Source organism: Carassius gibelio, chromosome A2 (assembly GCF_023724105.1).
Source record: "Carassius gibelio isolate Cgi1373 ecotype wild population from Czech Republic chromosome A2, carGib1.2-hapl.c, whole genome shotgun sequence".
NCBI classification, from domain to species: domain Eukaryota; kingdom Metazoa; phylum Chordata; class Actinopteri; order Cypriniformes; family Cyprinidae; genus Carassius; species Carassius gibelio.
In genome coordinates this window covers 9,891,451-9,906,466 of record NC_068372.1, presented here as the reverse complement: position 1 = coordinate 9,906,466, position 15,016 = coordinate 9,891,451, and the positions used below count along the sequence as shown (strand labels likewise).

Below are 15,016 nucleotides of genomic sequence, written 5' to 3'. Positions count from 1 at the left end.
GTGGACTGTGTGAAAATGATGATCAAAGTAAATTGTTATTATTTTGTTAGCATCTTCTGTAGATTCTGAAGGGCAGTACTAAATGAAAAAAAAAATCTGATTCACATTTCGTTGCTTTACAACCTGAAATGAAGATGGACACCGTTTTTGTTTTATCCGGCTGTATTTAATCAGTGCAACTTATAACATCCAAATGAAATATATAACAGCAACGTGTCAGGAAAAAAAAGGATGTTGGAAATCTAACGTTGGAAAAAGGATCACTCACTTGTGTCAGTACTTTGTTGAACCAAGTTTTGCTTTAGTCTGTTGAGATATGTCTCTCTAGACTTTGCAATATTTGCCCACTCTTCTTTTCAACTGCTGAAGTTCAGTTAAATCTGATGCTGACTGTTTGTGAACTGCAGTCTTAAAGTCATTCCACATTTCAATGTAGTTTTAAGGGCTCTGACTAAGCCATGCAAGGACATTACTTTTTCTCCTTTAACCACTGTGTGGTCAGTTTTGCTGTGTGCTTTGGGTCATTTTCATGTTAGAAGGTAAAGCTGTGTTGAGGCTACATAATACTTTTTTTTTTTTTTAAACATTGGGACTGACACTCATTCTATTGTAAAGATGAAAAGTGCCCTTTGGCTATTGGACGTATTTTAAAAAGTCTATGCTGCAAACTTGACATATTTCACGTATGAAAAAACATTGCTTAGGTGATCCTGATAAGACCTCTTGTCAGACTGTGTTGAGGAAGGCTGGGATCAGAGGGGTGAACAGCCTAGGCTTTCCATTCCAGGCCCATGGGTGAGCAGAAATGCAATGGAGGTGGAGGCAGCAAAGGCAGAAAAATTCATGCAGACCAAATAAGGAGCAAGCCACAACTTGGTAAGTTCTTCATGAATGGTTCAGATCTCTTGGGGCTTGCTGGCGGTGCCCTGGCAGGAACCATTCATTGAGGTGGCTGTCGGCGGGTTCTTCTGGGGCTGACCACTTTAAGCTGAGCTCTTCAAAGGCCTTGGTGAGGATGCAGAAGATGAGCTTGAATTAGATTGCTGTCCACACTGGACCTGGCTTCACCTGATTTTCTGGGTGGAAGGGGTCGAGTGACTCCATGGAGTAAGACTATTCCTCTGCATCAGAAGCCGCTGATGACTTGGAGTCATTGACAACATCTCTTTGGATCCTTTAAAAGAGACCAGACTACTTGTCCTAAAAGAGGATGTTGTCGAGCAATGATCTTCAGGAAATCCTCTCCTGCAGGTATGTGAGGTATGGAGTATCTATGCTGGCGTGAATTCAATTGAACCCTTCTGCAGAGCCCTCTGACTCTGTTTTGTTTCCTGGCAGGAAGGAAATGGGAGAGCGTAAGGGGTCTCTCACAACAAGAACAGTCCATCCCGAGGAGTACTGCTTCAGAAGCAGCCCAGACGAGTGTCACACTCACAGTGCTCATTCAAGGCATGCAGGGGTGCCCTGCAGGGGCTATGCTTGTGGCTTGACATTTTGCAACAAATTGCTCTTAAACTTCACCAGATGGCCACAGGGTAGAAGCCCTGATCATCTGAAGCATCTTTCCGCTGTAAGGGCTCTTCTACAGTCAGTAGTAGGCTTCTTATTTCTTAGCTCAGAGTCTTCATGCTGAAAGAGAAAATTTTTAATGAAATGGCATTAAGCAAACGGTTCCGATGACTGAAATGCCATTTGTTTGTGCAGCTACAAGAACATTATCCAATAAGGCTCCAGTATTTCGGAGAAACCAAGTTTGCCCAAGAGTCAGTAACTGACACAAAGTGAGTGAACCGAATCGATAAAAGAAACAAACCTTTCAAAAACCAAAACCTATAAAAAAAGCCAATCATTGTCTAGTATACCAATTGCTTCTACTAAGACTACATACACAGGATCTGCAGTGAACAACAACTGAAACATCCAAGACAATTGCAAAAACAATAATATTTGAACAAAACAATGGCAATTAATGGCAACCCTTATGGCAAAACAAACAAAAAACAACAACAACAAAAAAACATATACTGTAACACTGAGGTCTTAATAGTCATCTCAGTGCTGCAGAACCTGTTCACTACTTTTATTAGTTTGAGAAGAATGAAGGCCCAAACCTTCAGAAATTAAACATAAAACATAAATAAAAACGTAAGTAATGTATAAATATTGTATTTATAAAACAAACATAAAAAATACAACTAATTAAATTTCAGTTTTATTAAATCTTTATTTATTATAAATAATTAATAATAACTTTGGTTTAATATGTATTAAAAACATTATATATATATATTAATTATATATATATATATATATATATATATATATATATATATATATATATATATATATATATATATATATATATATATGAAGACAAATAATACACCCGGATTCCGCAAATTATTTTGTGTTTGGGCTCTGCTCACTTTAAACCCTGACGTGACGTAATTTTACGCCACGGGATCTGCTTGGATCCCAAACACAGTCCCACCTCCGCTGGCTCGAGCTCTGATTGACAATAATGGCGACGCGTTCGCCCTGAGTTGCACCTCAATGAAACATTTCTCAAGAAATACTCAAGCATTTGCCCCAATTCTTTGATAGTACTTGGGCTTAAAGGTTGGCTTTAAGGATATATATCAGAAATTATCTCCGAATCTTCTTTGGCAAGGATATAATTAGTTCTGCTGGTGGGATTCTTTGGAAAGCACTAACAAAGGTCTCCTCATCCGTGGCGATGTGGCTGCTGTTTACAGATCCAGATGCGTTTGTTTCGGGCATGAAGAACAGCGGTTACTTCATCTGCAGGCGTTCATTCAGACATTACGCTGTCACTTATTAAAAAACGGGGACGCTTTGATGAAAGTGGCTTAAATGCATTGGAAGCTGGAGCTGATTGTTGCAGAAGCTTTTCGCGTAACGTTACACAAGCTCACACAGACATTGTGAATCGCGTCGCGCGAAGTTGAACCATCTGTTGATCGCTTGTGAATCGCACGGCGAAGTTCGCAAACCATTTTTACATCTCAAGATTAAAACGAAGGTTGTTTTTTTTTTATTTAAATCTAAAGTTTGAAAGGAATTTTGCTTGCGTCAAGTAACAGCCTAGAACTTTAGGAAGGTTAGCTATGGCTGGTTAGCCTAGACCAGCTAACCGGCCTTTGCTAGAAACGTAAACACATTTACCATAACATTGTGTCCAGAATAAATGAAATTACAACGTAAATTTGCTAACTCGACTCCGTAAGAGCTATTTCAAGAAAACGACTTGCCCATTAAGTTACATTTATTTGTCGCCAACTTAAGCAATTCTGAAAACCCCACAGTTAAATGCTGTCGTTAGGATATCAATATACAGTTAATTGTATTAACTGCTAAATGACCCTCATTCACTTGCCATTGACCTAGATGTAAGACGGGACGAATCAGTTAATTTAGGACCTCACGTTTTCTGAGCTGGCTTAACGGCTAGCTAAAAGTGACTTATATTGCAACATTTGCTTGTAAATGACCACCGGTAGGAATAACAGAGTCATGATGGAAGGCGTGGGTGCTCGAGTTATCCGCGGGCCTGACTGGAAGTGGGGTAAACAGGACGGAGGAGAAGGGCACGTCGGCACTGTCAGGAGTTTTGAGAGCCCGGAGGAGGTGGTGGTTGTGTGGGACAACGGCACCGCCGCCAATTACCGCTGCTCCGGAGCTTATGACGTGAGGATTCTCGACAGTGCGCCCACAGGTGAGACTCCTTCACCAAGTGCTAGTTAGATTTTATTAATTAACATTTAGGTCTTGAGACTTTGATATATCTGTGTATGTGTGTGTCTCTATGTACATATATACACTTATATAATTGAGCAGATATATAATAGAGTTATCTGTAGTTGGCACACTGGGTGGAATCAACTTCTGTGTCTCATGCGTGTAATTACCATGTTACAGGAATCAAGCATGATGGCACAATGTGTGACACCTGTCGACAGCAGCCCATCATTGGGATCCGATGGAAGTGTGCAGAGTGCACCAACTATGATCTCTGCACCACCTGTTACCATGGCGATAAGCATCACCTGCGTCACAGGTTCTACCGCATCACCACTCCTGGAAGTGAGAGGTGAGTTTCTTCCCTGTGGTCTTGGCTCCTTGGCATTATTCCATCTGTGGATGAGGTAGCTTCTCTGGCCAGTTTCAGACCCAGCATGCAATATTTTCTTCAGTTACAGACTGTTGTTGCCCAGTGAAAGGTAGACCACTCTTCCACTGCCTGGAGTTTAGTGGGAATTCCAGCCTTTAATAGTACAGAGCAGTTTGCATCATTGGTAACCATGTCTATCAATGTGGGACATCAATCTAAAAACAAGCTACTTTAGGTTTGAATTACATAGTGCATGAAGGTGGCCCATTGGTCTTGTTTTTTTTTTTTTTGGGACATTGTACTCTATCTGTCATGTCTACCCAATATGAACGTGTATGATGCAAATTAAATCTGGTCAAATTTCTTTTGAACAAACTCGTACATTACATGTCACACACTGATGTCACGTGTCGTTATAAGACCTTTACTAGTCGTGTGTGAAAGCACGCTGAAAGGGGCTAATAATACATGGCTAGTGTGTCCCGGCATTTGTTCCCAGGTCGCTAGATTTTGCTCCTTCCACACTGCCAGTGATTACCTGGAATTTTTGGGTGCGTTCTCACACAACCCGTAAAGGTCCCGTAAAGACACGTGACATCAGAATGTTACATGTAATGTATGAGTCGAAAATGCTAGGCATGTTAACTTTCACTTAAGTTGCGAATGATCTCAGTTTCAGCGCGGGTAGTGAGGAGCTAACTGATCTCTGATTCATTACACTTTGCACATATTTTTTTCGTCGCGAATGTTGATCTGCTTTCAAAACACCCGGTAAGTCACACAATATCGTGCGTCATCACTATGACACACCCTTTACGGCATTAGTTCTGACTTTTGGGACTGAACCCGTCAATGTTACTAGGTCCCCAACCCGGGATTGATCCCGTATTCAATCCCAGGACGTGTTTGCGTTCGCACGGCAATTTTCCGGGACCAGCATGCAGTGTGAAAGGGGCTAAAGTCAGTCTTTTTTTCTGGGTGTTTCTTTTGGCAGTTGCTGTCTCGTGCTGTGGTTTCCAGCTGCTTTAGGATGCATATGATCATTCTGCGCACAAGATACTTATTATTTGTTTGTTTCTGTTTTGTATTTTAGAGTTTTTTTTACTGAAGTTTACAATGTCAAACACAGCATGCATAACCTAAAAATTATTTGCAATATGCAATGTGTTTTTTTGTATTGAGGGAACTTTTTGCAGTTAGTTAGGGGCACATAGAGAATAACAATGAACACATGTCAGCTAAGCTGGAGGATCAGAAACTGTCTGCTGTGGTTCAGCACGGGGCAGCTTCCAGATGGGAGACAGGGTTCTCTTCTAGAAACAAACAATAATTGATTTAAAATTGATCCAGGATTATCCTTTTTTTATTCTGAAGGTTTCAGGTTACACTTGAGATTCAAAGAAATTTGAGTTAAACATTATAAAATACAAACCTACAATGAAATCTTGTTTGTTAGCTAGAGCATTGCAGGACGTTACCACTGCACCTCATAACATACTTTTATGTGTTTGCACAGAGTTCTTTTGGAATCTCGTCGCAAGTCAAAGAAGATCAGCGCCCGGGGCATCTTTGCAGGAGGACGGGTGGTGCGAGGAGTGGATTGGCAGTGGGAGGATCAGGATGGCGGGAATGGAAGAAGAGGGAAGGTAGTGCCTCGACATGTTTGGTTATTCTTGATTTTCTTTACTTATCATTTGGTAGATTAAAAGCATTCACAGTAACCTGCTGGCAAATTTGGTTGCCAATAAGACTGTACATTTACCAAAGTACTGTAAATCAGTAATTACAATTGTACAGTAAATACAGCAATTCAAATCGGGGTGGTGATGGCGCAGGGGATAAGACGCATGCCATTGGTCGGAGAGACCTGGGTTCGAATCTACTGTGCGACACCAATGTGTCCCTGAGCAAGACACTTAACCTCTAGTTGCTCCAGAGGCGTGCGACCTCTGACATATATAGCAATTGTAAGTCGCTTTGGATAAAAGCGTCAGCTAAATGAATAAATGTAATGTAAATGTAAATCAATAAATTAACTACAGTTGAGAATTTAGTCCACTGAGATGGAATGTTTCTTTTTTTCTATTTTTTTTTTTTTTTTTTACTGGAAAAACTTAATGTGTAATAGTAAAGAAACTCAAAACATGACTTCAACTCAAATCGTTGCAGTGCTTGAAGTACTTAACAAAGATCATCACTGTATCAGCAACTCAACAGTTCCTGCCTTTCAATAAAGCAGAAGAACATTCAGAAGAACGTTTGTGGCACATCCTTAAAGAGCCAGTAAGATGAAAATTCTAAGCTTCCTATCAATGTTTATAAGTCCTGTACAACAGGTTTAAATCCATCCAAGCTTAAAAAACATTGTCATTTTGTCAAAATATCATTTTAAAATTACCTCAATTCTCAGAGATCCCCAAACGGTTCGCGCGAAGCTGTTCAAAAGATTCATTTTCCTTAAACCCCACCTTTCGGTAGCATATTGTGTTATGATTGGTCAACTGACATAGTCACTTTTGATTGGTTGTTCCGCACACAACTTCACGGTAAACAATGTGTTAGCATTTTTTTTGGGGTGAATTGTCTTATTCCTCTCATCGCGAAGAAAACAGTAAAATAAAATACTATAACAGTCTTGCTGCTTTTTCTTCTGTGTGGGCGTATTCAAGCCGCGCACTTTAGTTTGAATCTGAATAGCGCGTTCAGCACTGGGTTGTGGTCACATTAGATATAATGAAGGAAAAAAAACGGACATTGCGTTGTTTGTTTCAGCAGCACTTGTTTGGTTTTAAAGTAGACATGTCAAGCTTTCTATAGATATCTCTCTCATATCTCTTCGTTGAGTATTCACGGAGTTGCACTTCATTTTAATGACGTGTTTGTAAATGAAGATCAGCGTAGACAGGCTGCAGACAGCACACATACTGATAAGACGCTCGGGAGAAAACAAACACATAACTTCATAATCATACTTCGCGTTGTGATTCAGAGATGCTCGTTGGTCCAAATAAAGTTGGTAATGAACCCTCTTTTATGGCCAAAAGCTTTGAAAATCCCGCCTTGAACTCACCGAGATTAGAAAAGCAGTCATTAGTGAAATGTTGTGAACACAACAAAAGGGATTTGTTGTAAAGTAACTGCTCTGGTATTGTGGTAAAAATGAATTTTAGCCATTGGTTCTTCTGATCTTCATTCTTTGGCAGTGAAAATAAAACAAACTTGCCTTTACAATGAAAAACACACTGTCTCCTCGACATGATGCTCTCACACCAACCAGAGCGCCTGTGTTTGGGGGTGGGGCAGGTCAGAGTTCCGTTTCTCTCAAGACGGTAGGCGGAGATTATTATGCAAAGTGTTCCTAGTGACGTACATAGAGATAGACAAAAGATTTGAAATCTATAACGACTCGTTTCAGCGATTCAGAGTCGACTCCTGACTTTAGAAGCCAATAACTTTATAAATCGTGTACTTTTTGGTTGAATTACTTTGCACATTGTTTACACTGATGGACAGCTACATCATACACTGTAATACAGGTAATTTTTGAATTCCCATCTGTGTGGCTCTTTAAATGAAGCACAGGCTCTACTCCAGCACAATGGTGACCCACAGAACTACATTAAACTAACCGATCTCTTTCGTGCAAAAATAAGAGATGCGAAACGCCTGAATTCACGATTAAAAAGTGCATGACAATAAAATAAACCTGCAGTATTTAAGGGTTAGATTGTGAGTTTTTAGGAAAAGAAACATTGCCGAAAAATGATTGAATATGTGGAAATTTGTGACCAACCAGCAAACCAGAACAAAGCTGCGTTAATGTGGGTTATATGGGCTCGAACAGCATCCAAAATCATGGTCGCAATGTAACATTTTCCAACTAACTAATTATCCCTTTAATAATCAAAGCTTTTGTAGCACACTTCTCAAAATCAGAACTTATAATTTGTAAACAAATAATTGCTGGATTCAAAACAGCAATTAAAAGGTGTTGTGACAAACTGACAAAACCTTTTCCCAGAGCATTCAATGAATGTCTCTAAACAGTGATGCAACAACTATGAGCATCCTAGGGCAAGCCCTGGGACAATACGGGATGCTTTAAGGAAAATTGATAGCCTATACAAGTAATAGGCATAAAATAAAAATATATCTGACTTAAGATACCAGATTTAAAACAGAAGTTAGGCATGGCACTCCATAAACAAGTTCACGAAAAGGAAAGGGTGACAATGCACATTCTGTTTATTTGCTTTGTTTTACAAAAGCACAGATCTTCTGTTTTTATTGTGTGTGCAAAAATTATATACATTTTTTCTTTTTTATGATTCATTTGTTTGATTGCGCCGGCACCTCGTGTGCACCCCTCCCACATATTTGAGCAATTCAAACTTACACAACAGTCTGTTCATTAATAAAATAAAATAGTCAATCAAACATAAATGGAATGCAAATTGAAGCGGTTAACTTACTGCGCAGCACATCCATACGCCCCACAGTTAACGTTTGGGATCTTTTTTTTTTAATGCCATAATGTAAATTGAGACCATTTGCAATTTTGTTTTAAAATACAACAACGAAAACCAAAAAAACATTTAAAGAGGCGGGTTCAGCAGTCTCCATGCCGGGATAGGAAACAGTCAATGAAGTAAAATGTAGGGATGGGCGTTTTCCGCAAATATCACATTCGAATATTTGAGCTCACAAAAAAAAGAATATTCGAATATTCGTTTATTTAAATTAAGTTTAATAAGACAGACGTTATTTTTCAGCAATATTTATTGCTTATTATACACAATAAGCTTGAAAATTACGCTACATTGTGTTTTGTAGCTGAAAACCTTTAACAATGTGTGCAAACAAACAAAAAAGATTAAAAAGCAAAAAAAAAAAAAAGTGATTGGGCTATTGAACAGAACTTAGCCTACATTATTTTCACATTAGCTTTATTGGGATGTCCACGGTCCTTAAACTCTTTTGAATATTGTTTTTGTAAGTTGAAATAATCAGACTGTAGAGTGCTTTAGTTATATGACTTAGTGAAGGATGTTCACCAAGTCTGTGAATTTCTTGTCTTGTCTGTATCAGTTCTTCTTCTCTTTGCTCTCCCTCATCATCCTTATATGTTTCAGGTGACAGAGATCCAGGACTGGAGTGCTGCCAGCCCCCACAGCGCAGCCTATGTCCTCTGGGACAACGGAGCCAAGAACCTCTACAGAGTGGGATTCGAGGGCATGGTAAGCCCCCCCCCCCCCCCCACATAAACAAAAGACTGCAGTTAACCGGCATTTGTGTTGCTACCCACACCCCTACACATGCACTTCACCACACACAGACTAGTCATCCCAGAAGCTGGGCTTCTTTATAAGAGGCATGTGCAGGGCAGCCATTGTGAGGGGCAGCTGGATGAGCTATCTGCATGATAAAATAAATTGTTTCCCTTTCTGTCTCTTTAAAAGAGAGCGAGATTCAAAATGAAGACCAAAGGCAAGGAAAGCAGGGGGTGTTGTCTGCAGAAAGTGTGCCTCAGTTATTGAAGTTGATTGGCTGTTTGACATTCTGCGATGTCTGTATTTCAGCCAATCATTTCATGGTTGGGCAATGGCTTTTGTCTGTGATTGCAATATATCTGGAGGGTGTGCGCAGCCATCTGCCACTGGAATTATTAATTAGATTTGGATAAAGAGAAGGAAATGCAGACAACTATCAGTTTTGCTGTTTAGATGCACTGTGATTTTATATATATATATATATATATATATATATATATATATATATATATATTAGGGGTGTAACGGTTCACAAAATTCACGGTTCGGTTCGATACGATACACTGATGTCACGGTTCGGTTCGGTTCGGTTCGATACGTTTTAGATACAGCAAAATGTAAAAACATCTCAACTTTTCAGAATGCCACAAGCGCACCGCGGGTCATGTGACAAGAACCAACCAATCAGCTTCATCCTTTCCCGTAACAACGTTGAGAGCTCAGCCAAGATGAAGGAACAGCTGATCATAGTTGTATATGGATTGCAATTTTGAAATAAATTCAGTAGCAGAGCTACTGCAAGCGATTTTTAGAGCTGCAAATCCATTTATCCTTCGCTGAAATTTCCGCGTCTCATGGAGAGAGCACGTCATTGTTGCTTAGCAAAGACAGACGCCTCATGAGCGCTTCTGCCCGAGCGCTTTGGAAAGGAGGAGAAAGACGCGCTTAGCGTTTTCCATGCGTTTTTAGGCACGATATGTGAACGGCCCCTAAGGCGCTCGCTCACTCAGCACGCGCTGAAGGCTCGTTGCAAAATGTCTAATGCATTTAACAGACCAGAAATATAAGATCCTAAAATAACCAACAGGTCTGGTGTTTGGGTTGGATTCCCTGTAAGCTATAGTTTCTAAATGCTGCAGGGATAGTTTGCTGCGTGCATGTTTCTCCTTTTTTTCGTCTTTTCCCAGATAGTACTGACGCATATATCCCAGATATTCCCGCTGTTTTTTTTTTTTTTTTTTTTTTTTGTAATCCCGCTGGTGTAACGTTACCCTGTCATGTTGCAGATGCGACATACCGTTGTATTTTTATCCACCACTCTCTTGCCATCACCATTACAGCTTAAAGGGAATCCAAAGTGCACCCAAACACCAGACCTGTTGGTTATTGGAGGATCTTCTCATTTCTAGTCTGTTAAACGCATTGGCTATTTTGCAACGAGCCTTCAGCGTGTACTGAGTGAGCGAGCGCCTGCTGAGTAGCCTAACATAAACATATAAGATGGTGTTTTTTTCTTCTTCGGGAGTGTCAGGGGCGTTGCCTGTTACGTTGTTTGGGTTATTGGGCTACCTTGTTGAACGCATATCATTATATTTCTTTCTCTCTCTCTTTTTTTTTTTTCAAATATAATTAATTACTCCAACGAACCGTTCGGTATACATAATGCGTACCGCGTACCGAACCGAAAGCGTCGCACCGAACGGTTCAATACGAATACGCGTATCGTTACACCCCTAATATATATATATATATATATATATATATATATATATATATATATATATATATTTTTTTTTTTTTTACAAATCTGTTATAATTAATTGTCTTTTTTTCTTTTTTAGTCTGATTTGAAGTGTGTGCAAGATGCCAAAGGTGGCACTTTTTACCGAGACCACTGTCCAGTTTTGGGTAAGTTTTCCATGCTATACTAGTAGACTAATAATATTTTACATGAACATATTTGATTTATAGAAGGTCAAGTGAAGTCCTCTACTGCATTTTAACAGAGTGTATTGAATAATATGCATCCACTAGGTGTCAGCACTAGATGGTATAGTCAGGCTGATCTTTAGACATACATGGCTACAATGACACATTCCTGTTTAAAAGCTCTTTTGGCCCCAATTCATAACTTGCTCTTTGCTACCCAAACCATTACAATAAGGTTCTATTCAGGTCCTACACAGAGTTCACTGCCCCATACTCAATGAGCAAGGGCTATCAGGGCTTTACTCTACAAAAATGCATTACAATGCAGAAAAATGCATATAAAACACTATTGTTTTTGCCCTTATTTTTTATGAGCTAAACTCAAAATATCTAAGACTTCTTCTATGTACACACAAGGCCTATTTCTCTCAAATATTGTTCACAAATCCATCTAAATCTGTGTAAGTGAGCACTTCTCCTTTGCTGAGATGATCCATCCACTTCTCAGGTGTGGCATATCAAGATGATGGTTAGACAGCGTGGTTATTGCACAGGTGTGCCTTAGGCTGGCCACAATAAAAGACCACTCTAAAATGTGCAGTTTTACCACACAATGCCACAGATGTCGCAAGTTTTGAGTGAGTGTGCAATTGGCATGCTGACTGTAGGAATGTCCACCAGAGCTGTTGCCCGTGAATTGAATGTTAATTTCTCTACCGTAAGCCGTTTTCAAAAGCGTTTCAGAGAATTTGGCAGTACATCCAACCGGCCTCACAATCACATGCCAACATGTAACCACACCAGCCCAGGACCTCCACATCCAGCATCTTCACCTCCAAGATCGTCTGAGATCAGCCACCCAGACAGATGCTGCAACAATGGGTTTGCATAATCAAAGAATTTCTGCACAAACTATAAGTAACCATATTTGGAAGCTCATCTGCTGCTCGTCGTACTCATCAGGGTCTCCACCTGACTTCAGTCCGTCATCGTAACTGACTTGAGTGGGCACATGCTCAGTTTCGATGGCGTCCGGCACTTTGGAGAGTGTTCTCTTCACGGATGAATCCTGGTTTTCACTGTACAGGGCAGATGGCAGACCAGCTTGTAAAGCATATCGCTTTGCTGATGTCAGCGTTGTGGATCGAGTGACCTGTGGTGGTGGGTTTATGGTATGGGCATGCGTATACTGTATGAGATACTGTGACAAGATCCTAAGACCCATGTGCCATTCATCAAGGGCTGCACAATTGATCCAATTTCTAATCGCGATTACAATTATGGATGCCACAATTACATAATTGTTCAAAGCAGCGATTACAAAAATAAATAAACAATTAAAAATGCCCACTTGCATTATTCTGTGTGATTAAGAGGTGTTTGGAGCGTAATGTTTAATAAACTCAAACACACTGGATAAATGACATTGTGTCATTCAGCGCAGAGTTCTCCAGTACAAATCAGGTCTCTTTATGTAGTTTAAAGCCAAATAAATCTGAGGTGTTATTCTCATCAACACCGATGTAGAAAGCACCATAAACAGTGCTACAACGATCCAGTTAGAAGATGTTTCGATCAAAAAAATCATGTGTGTGTCTGTGTGTTTTATATATATATTTATAATGCATGTTTGCGATTTCCAATTCAGAAGAGCTCACACACAGCCTGTGTCTCTGAATGATTCTCATACTCGCTCATCACTGTCGTGTCTCACGGAGGAGCCATTTAAACCTGCCGCACACACGCAGCTTGTCTTGTAATGTTCGGTTATACTCACGCGCGGCTCCGTGCCACACGTCTCCACGAGCGCATCTGCCAATATGGATGAGACTTTATGCACGCGTGCAACCTGACTGGCTCCGCTTTTAAAACAAGTGTAAATTCAGTCTAACTGCTTTGCTAATTTCTCTTGGATGAAATGAAACATTCAGCACATTTTCCTCTAGTTCTTAAAAATCCCAAATACTTAAAAAAATTTATAAATCAGCCTATAGTCCCTTTCACACTGCCATACCAGCAAATACACGGGTAAAGTGTTCTGGCAATTGTTCCCGGGTCACTAGATTTTGCAATTTCACACTGCCAGTGATAACCCAGGATATGTGCGTGCTTTCACACACAACCCGTAAAGATCCCGTAACGACACGTGACATCAGAGTGTAATGTATGAGTCGACAACGCTAGGCACGTTATACTTTCACTGAAGCAAGCGAACGATCTCGGCATCAGCGCGAAAAGTGAGGAACAAACTGATCTCTGCTTCGTTACAGTTTGCACATATTTTTTCGTCGCGAACGTTGACCTTCCTTCAAATCAGCCGATAAAAGAGTCGTGCGATAACGCGCGTCATCACTTCGACACGGCGTTAGATCTGGCTTTTTTTCACACAGCGCTCGTCCCGGGTCGAACCCAATGTTACTAGGTCCCCGACCCGGGTTCAATGACGGAATCAATCCCGGGACCTGGTTGCTTTCACACAGAAGGCGACCCGGCAATGTTCCGGCAATATGCCGGGTCCGACGTGCAGTGTGAAAGGGGCTTATGTAACCTATGTAATACTTCAATAATTGACTATTATAAAGTAATACAGTTCTTTATTTACACAAAGTAAACAAATCTTTCCTTTGAAATTCAATAATTAAGTAAATTCTATAAAAGTAGTAATACAATTATAATATATTCCCTGCTAAAAAAATAAAAAATATAAAAATGGAACCCCTCCCAAAACACAATAGAAATTGTCATGGATGTAAGGGGTTATAATGGGATATTAGGCTTTAATGTAAGCTATAATGGTGTCTACTTGTGTTTGATGGATTCTATTGGTGGGATGAAATCTGTCAGATGGGAAACAATAGAAAAACTATTCCTATGGGAATAATGCCCAAAATACACTACAAAAAGTAATTTTGTAACTGTTTTAATGGAAACCATAATAATTTCTGTGATTGTTTCTGTTGTTTTTTTCAGCAGGGTAACGATGCCCATACTGTGCTGCACACTATTGACAATATTAAGCTGAAATTAAATATTAGCAAAATTAAAATCGCAAATCAAATCGCAATCGCAATATCTGTCAAAAAAGTCACAATTACATATTTTCCCCAAATCACACAGCCCTATCACTAACATCGATTTAGACAGATTTGTGAACAATATTTGAGAAAAATAGGTGATTTGTGTACATGAGTGAGTTCGCCTCATGAAAAATGGGGGCAAAAACAAAAGTGTTGTTTATTTTTGTTCCGTGTATATTTACAAGGTGCTTAAAGCCTTGTCAGTTTAAACATTTCAAGCAGTGTTAAACCAAGTGCAAGAAGCAAAAGAAAATTAAAATCGGTACTCGCACACAGCCACTTTGTTTGTTCTTATTTTATTAATGACTGTTTAAATGTCAGTGAAAATGTTAGCTGGGCAAGTGAAATTTTGAACCACTGGCCTGATTATGGTCCTTAAACTCCCCAAAATAATACATAAGTCATTGAAAGTCCTGGAATTGTTTTGTATAATATCTGTGCAAGCCCTGTTTTTATTAGCACATTTACAGGTGCATCAAATTGTGAAACTTGTGTTTTAAATAAATTCAATGCACACAGACTGAAGTAGTTTAAGTCTTTTGGTTCTTTTAATTGTGATGATTTTGGCTTACATTTAACAAAAACCCAGCAATTAGATTTTAACAAAT

General features: G+C 39.6%; 1 protein-coding gene across 8 annotated transcripts in view; it reads left to right on the top strand.

Annotated features, from left to right (window-relative positions):
- The first annotated feature begins 2,489 nt into the window (after positions 1–2,489).
- Positions 2,490–15,016, top strand: part of LOC128022373 (E3 ubiquitin-protein ligase mib1) — a 63,883-nt gene continuing 51,356 nt past the window's right edge. For 7 of the 8 annotated variants that reach the window (XR_008185911.1, XM_052609909.1, XM_052609892.1 and 4 more), the window contains exons 1-5: positions 2,500–3,736; positions 3,940–4,111; positions 5,649–5,778; positions 9,265–9,369; positions 11,244–11,310. Coding sequence is in view for 7 of the 8 variants with exons in the window: in XM_052609909.1 (XP_052465869.1) it covers positions 3,508–3,736; positions 3,940–4,111; positions 5,649–5,778; positions 9,265–9,369; positions 11,244–11,310 (703 nt within the window). In the remaining variant the exon portion in view is untranslated. Of the gene's footprint in view, positions 3,737–3,939; positions 4,112–5,648; positions 5,779–9,264; positions 9,370–11,243; positions 11,311–15,016 lie in introns of all 8 variants that reach the window. The other variant, XM_052609875.1, reaches the window with a different exon arrangement.